Below are 6,647 nucleotides of genomic sequence, written 5' to 3' on the forward strand. Positions count from 1 at the left end.
CTCACCAGGCCTGAGGCTAAGGCTGCAATTCAGACAAACGCAGCCCTGTCCTCTGCCCTCCCTTCCCTGACACCTCCTCCCCCCAGAACCCCACCTACTCAAGGCAAATATTAAAAAGTGCTAAAATTTTGAAAAAGAAGACATGTTTTCTAGATCAATAGCCCAGTGGCCAAAGCATAGTAAAATGGGAACTTCTAATTTAAATTCTTTTCAAAAATTTGTTTCTAAATGATTTACTTGAACAGCAACAGCCCCACCACTACCATGGAACTCAAAGGGAAGACAGTCCACTATGCATACATTTGCTTTATTCCTTTTTTTTTTTTTTTTTTGGTTATTGTTGAATACATCAATTCCTAAAGTGAGAGGAATTCAGTGTAAGTATTGTCAGTATTTTAACAGAATAAACAGTAGTATTAGGCTGAAAATATTCTGTATATAAAAGAACATGCACCAAACACAAAAGCACCAAGTGTTAACTATATGGTATGGGAAATTATGAGAAAAAAAGATTTTGAGTGTCAACTTTTCCCTTCTCATGCTCTGCATGAGTATCGGCATCTTGCAAATTGTGAATCCATTTTCAAAGATACATCCACTTCCCAAGTTCCTAAAGAGAGAGGATATACATGTCAACAGCTCTCCAAATCAAGCAATCTGACAAAAAGAAGCAGTGCAGTCCTAGAATCCAGGAAGGAGAATGCTACACTGCCTGACATGTGAGAAGGATGAGGGTCAAATGACACCAGTCGACATAACACTCTACAAAGAAAAAGAAAGGATATTTAAAATATTAGTGCATCTTCTTCTATCTTGTTATGAAAGAAATGTGTTTCACCCTTCACTGTAGTATTTATTGCTCTAAATAAACTTATTAAAATTCAAACTATGGCTAAAGAAAACTTAAAACACTTAAAAATATGCTTGAAATAGTCAAACTAGAACTTTTCTGTACCAGTATATCAGCTCCAGATAAAAATGCAAATCTATATCATAATCTCATTATCTCCCTAAATAAGGCAAGCACTGAAAACATGTTTGGCCACTCTGGTTTTAAACAGTCAATGAAAAGCACTCAGCCACAGAAGCAGAGAGTCAGGAACTTAGGAATCCGTCACCACTCCAATCTGCTGGCCCTCTGCCTTCAGCAGACCAGCAGCAGCAGCGCCGTCAAATACTGTCAGGACACTAGGCCAACCATAGATCCCTTGATGGTGTATTATCATTACATGGCTGATCCTCGAACAATCCATGTGGATTCTGTCCAAGAAATACATATCACAGTTCTGCACAATCCACAGGCAGTTGAATCTGTGGACGTGGAACTGCAGATACGGAGGATTTTTGACTGCATGGAGGGTCGGCACTCCTAACTTCTGTGCTGTTCAAGGGTCAGGTGCAGTTGCAAATAATCCTGAAAGTCTCCCTAAATTGTAAAATTCAATGAGCATTACTCAGCAAAATACATGAAGTTGACTGCTAACAAAAACAGAGGCAAACTTCACTGTCAGTTATAATGTTGGTATAGCTACCCACTTTGTACAGGAATCAAAAATTCTCATGTTCACAAGAGGGCTTAAAAAAGAGGGTGAGGTAGCTGACTGATCTTTACACATATAAAAACTGATGTTCATTGTAAAATTGAAAACAGTGCGTGCACAAAAGTGGTAACTATAGAAGAAGTAGTAATCAGTACGAGGAAGCTATCATAGCAATCAAAAGCCGCACTGAATAACCTATCATTTTAACCCCATGAATCACCTGTATGCTCCTTGATATAAAAGACCCATTTTGTGAGCTGCATATACTATCCAATTTAAGATCACATCTGTGGCAAAATACAGTAAGAAAGAAAGGAAAGGAAAGCGGAAGAAAAACAACCCATTACAGGATGTTGACAACTATCAGTACCAAGGTTTTAGCACACCACATACCACTAACACAACACACCAGGTTCCTTCACCACCACGCGACTTGCTACTTTGGCCTTCGATTTTAACCTACGCAAGTAACTGCAGTCAAGCGTAACAAAACACTGTTTCCGTATCTTAAGTTCTCTTAGAAGAAAATGGGTATACTTACCAGGCTCAGTTACCAAATAAAGCAATTCAATCCAACTCAAGTATCCTACGGTTTCAGGTGAACTGAAGACAGATTTGCTATTTCTCCCTTTATCACACCTCCATGGATGGTGGCCCAGAGACACCAACTACAAGGCCAAAGGGGAACTAAAAATCCTTATCATGTGCCTGGGGTGCGTGATATCCCTAGAGCTATCCAGAGAGCTCCCCAAAGAGACTGCACACTTACAGACCTATCAATCACCTCTACTACCAATTATCTCTGAAGTCATACCAGGCTGTTAATATACTAACAACTACTTTCCTAAAAGTATTTTTCACAGGCTCATGAATGTATTTTAATTGGCACTCACTGATGGAATTAGCACAAATGCAAACACTTATCATTCTATTCACTACACTTGCCAAAATAAACTCAATGAGACTAGAGCTCTGCCCACCTTGTCTGACTGCATCCCCAGTGCCTGCACCTAGGAGATACTTAATAGAAATGCTGTAAAATGGATGAACTTATCTAATAAGTGACAGAATTTTGTTAAATTATGTACTGTTTACAAGCAGAACATTTGCTAAAACCTGGGGACCTTCTAACAGTGCTATTTGTTGTAACAGGATTTAACAAGATGATTGAGTTTTTGTAATAAAGCAACAAAAGTTGCAGAAAGAGACACAAGTTGCAGACTGAGCATACAGGCAAAACAAAAATTGATTTTTTTTCCTATTAAGACAAATGACTTTCCTCTTTATCCCAAAACCACACTCAATGACAATTACACAATTTTAAGAGAAGAAAGCTTGGAGCCTAAGTAATGAAACAGATGGGCTCCAGTTTCAGAGCAACATAAACTGCCATCAATTCATTCAAAAAATTTTGCATAATTACATCCTTAAGATGGCATTTTAGGAATAATCTTTTTATTCTACTTTTTTTTTTTTTTACTATGCTAAGCAGTTGGTTAGGCCTTAGAGAAGTTACAATTGACAAATATAATCTTCCACTTTTTTGACTTTCATTTACCAGGGGAAAATCAATGAGCAAAGAGTTAACTCTGTCAATGCAAACAGTTCCTCTCTTCCCAGTTTTCAAGTAACAGTGTTCTCTACTAACTTAAGCCACCAATTTTCCAGTCCTCTCATTCTATTTTTAGATTGTGATAGGTTATCACCTTTGATTTACATTATCAATGTGTATATGGCTACTGCGGCCAAGTATTCTCTTCCCAAGACTTAGGAGGCATACACTTGCAAAGTGCTCCTCTGCCAAGTCATTAACAGCGTTTGATAATCCCCCTGTCGTCTGTCTCCCTCACTTCAGCAGAGCTGTTTCTGTCTCCGTTGGATACTACAGAATGGGTTCCCAGTGTTATCACAATGAATGAAGGAAGGATTTGGTAAGGCAATGCATTATCACGGGCTTCCTTTGCTAACTAAGAAGATAATATTTGAGAACACATCATAGTTTCTCTTCAGCTTTAAGAAAACGCTGAGGCTCTTTACCACTCTGAACTAAAAGTCTGCAAATGATAAATTTAAGAACAGCCAAGTGCATCTGATACATGCTATTAGAGAAGGTGCTAAGCAATACATCTAAAATAAGCTTATTCAAAGGGCACACAAAGAACTACAATAGATTCCTTAGGACTGACGAGTTTCCAGGATTCTATTACCATCAGTACCACTGCTAAGTAACTTCACTGTCTGGATACGTTTTCTCCATGTTTTGAGAAGTCATAGGTGAACACACTGAAAGGATGAGTGACTACTCTCCACGGTGTTACAATCTCTAAAAGGACGGGGAGGTGGAGGGGGGTGGAATAAGTGAGATTCTTGAATAAGAATACATGAAAAGCAATTTTCCTGTTAGTTGTGAAAGACTGGAAAATTTTTCACTGCAACCTTTCCTCCTTTGCTGGAAGTAGGAAAATTTCTAACACCTCTCTGCCCTTTGAGTCACAGCCGTGGGGACCTGCGCATCCCCCATGAAAGCAGGAAGTCGGTTTGTCTAGCCTGGGCCCGTCGGGTCCCAAACTCGACGGCAGAACTTCTGAAAGCCCACCCCCGACGGCCCCTCACCCGATACCACTCCGAGCTCCAGCGAAAACGCGATCCTGCTGGGAAGAGTAGAGCGCAGGGCTCGGAACACCTTCCCCTCCACGCTTGGCTGGTGGCAAGAGGGCACCCGGGTTCTCGCCAGGAGAGGAGGCGGCGCAACGGAGGCGGCGAGAGGAACCGTGGCCGCCAAAGGCGGGCGGCTCGTCCACGCGGCCGGAGAAGTCCCGAAACAAAGCGCACGGCTTGCGGGCGGTGGGCAGACGGGGAGCTTCACCATCTCCTCACCGCGGCCTGCGGCGTCGCCAGGTGGGACCGCACGCCTCTCGGGGGGGGAGGTGGGTTTCTGAGGGTCTGACCGGCGCCGAGATCCTCGGAAGCGAGCCCCGGGAGGAGAGAAGGCCGGGAAGGAGAGGCGAACGCCGCGGGGCGGAGGCGGCGCCTGCCGGGCTGCTGGGCCCCCGGGACGCGCCGCCGGCCCCGCTCCGGCCTCCCCAGCGCCGCCCGCCCGCCCCCCGCCCCAGGCAGCCACACAAAGGGGAGGCAGGCGCGCCGGCCGCGGCGGCTGCGGGGCCGGACACGGGACAGCGGCCGCCCCGCCGCGCCCCCACCTTTGTCCGCCGCGTCCCGCGCCCCCGCCGAGGAGCCCGCCGCCAGCATCCTGCCAGTTACCCGGGTGAGGAGCGGTCTCATCTGCTCGCCGGTCCCGTCCGCCTCCATGGTTTGCCGTCCAGTCCGCTGCACGGCCGCTCCGCTGTTGCCCCGTGCGCTCCGCCCGCCGCCTAGAGCCCGGCGCGCGAGGGGAAACGAACTTGCGCTCGTCCGCGAGGCGCGCGCGTGGGGAGAGCCGTGAGCGCGAGACGGGAGCGCGTGCGCGGCGGCAGGCGGGCTGCCTCTCGCGGGGCCCGAGGCCGCAGCGGGTAACGTGGAGCGAGAACTGAGCGAGCCGCAGGCCCGGCGCGGAGGCGGCGCCGCGGATGCGAGGGGCGGGGCCCGGCCGTGACGCGCCGCGCAGGCCCCGCCCGCGGCCTCCGGGCCCTGCGGGCCTCCGGGACGCGCGCCGGCCCCGCGGCCGGGCGCCGGAGGTGGGCGGGAGGAGGCGGGCGGCGCGCGTCCCCGCCCATCGGAGGCCCTTGGGGCTTCAAGCTCGTCTCCGCACTGTGCCACCCCCTCGAGAGGCCTGCCCCTCTTTGTCAAATCTTTAGTGACCGAAGCTAAGCGTGTAGCTCATCTTCCCTCATCCGAGGTGGGGTGGGAGTCACCGCGGAGCCCACCTTCTAATCACGTTCCTCGAGGTGGGAGGGAAGACGGTCGCCCCCTTTCCAAGGACGCTCACCGAAACCCCAAAGGAGCTAGGTGGTCAGGACTGCTCTCAGTTCTACTGCCAGAAACCCCAGCTGGGGCGGGGCGGGGCGGGGGCGCGGAGGCTACAGGGGTAAAAGAGCGCACACCGCTGGCCAGGCGTCCTCGTGTGCTGGGGCCCCTGGCCGGGCACCGCGGCAGCGCCACGCTCGAGTCCATCCTCTGGGGCGCTCCCACTCACATGCACAGCTCTGACTGCAGATAGTGAGGTGCTTACCACGCAGGGTCGTTTAAGGATTGGGTGAATGTCCATCCATAAACGTGCCCGACAGGTATCATGCTTATCATAGGCATTATTGTTAACTGGGTTGTCTTAAGTGTTCAGAAAAGGGAACAGAAAGAGCTGCATCAGTGCTATGGAAGGAAACTGTATGTGACAGCAGGTCTGGAACACTTATACTATCCATCTCAAAATGGATATTAGTAAAGCTCTTTGTCAGAAATAGTTAAGTATACTCGATGACTCCTTCCTGGTCTGCATCGTAGTCCCCTTTTCCCAAGTTTTCTAGAGTGTTATTTCTAGGTGGGCATCTTACTTGTATATAGACCAAATGTGCTACCCGTTACGGAAGCCCACGTGGGCCTTCCCTGGTGGTCCAGTGGTTAAGATTTCGCCTTCCAATGCCAGGGCTGCGGGTGTGATCTCTGATGGGGGAGCTAAGATCTCACTTGCCTCAGGGCGGAAAAACCAAAACATTAAAAAAGAGAGCGAGAGAAGCAATACTGTAACAAATTTAACAAAGACTTAAAAAATAAAGAAGTCAACAATTAGACTCTCTAAATTAAGGCAGACTTGCTGCATGTCTGATCCAGGCAATAAGCACAGCATATGTTCTGTTATCACCATTTTACAGATGAGGAGGCCAAGGCTCAGGAGGATCACTTCAGTTCGGTTCAGTTCAGTTCAGTTGCTCAGTCATGTCCAACTCTTTGTGACCCTATGGACTGCAGCACGCCAGACTTCCCTGTCCATCACCAACTCTCAGAACATACACAAACTCATGTCCATTGAGTCGGTGATGGCATCCAACAATCTCATCCTCTGTCGTCCCCTTCTCCTCCGCCTTCAGTCTCTCCCAGCATCAGGGTCATTTCCAGCGAGTCAGTTCTTCGCATCAGGTGGCCAAAGTATTGGACTTTCAGCTTCAGCATCAG

At 48.2% G+C, this 6,647-nt stretch overlaps 1 protein-coding gene across 6 annotated transcripts in view; it reads right to left on the bottom strand.

Moving 5' to 3' along the window:
- The window catches only part of SLC4A7 (solute carrier family 4 member 7), a 118,971-nt gene extending 113,904 nt beyond the window's left edge, over positions 1 to 5,067 (bottom strand). For 2 of the 6 annotated variants that reach the window (XM_070455268.1, XM_070455267.1), the window contains exon 1: positions 4,803 to 5,065. In XM_070455268.1, coding sequence (XP_070311369.1) covers positions 4,803 to 4,850 — 48 coding nt within the window. In that variant the 5' untranslated portion in view covers positions 4,851 to 5,065. Of the gene's footprint in view, positions 1 to 4,154; positions 4,173 to 4,802 lie in introns of those variants that run through there. The other 4 variants (XM_070455271.1, XM_070455265.1, XM_070455266.1 and 1 more) reach the window with 4 other exon arrangements.
- Positions 5,068 to 6,647: the final 1,580 nt, after the last annotated feature.

This window comes from Odocoileus virginianus, chromosome 26 (assembly GCF_023699985.2).
Source record: "Odocoileus virginianus isolate 20LAN1187 ecotype Illinois chromosome 26, Ovbor_1.2, whole genome shotgun sequence".
Classification (NCBI taxonomy): domain Eukaryota; kingdom Metazoa; phylum Chordata; class Mammalia; order Artiodactyla; family Cervidae; genus Odocoileus; species Odocoileus virginianus.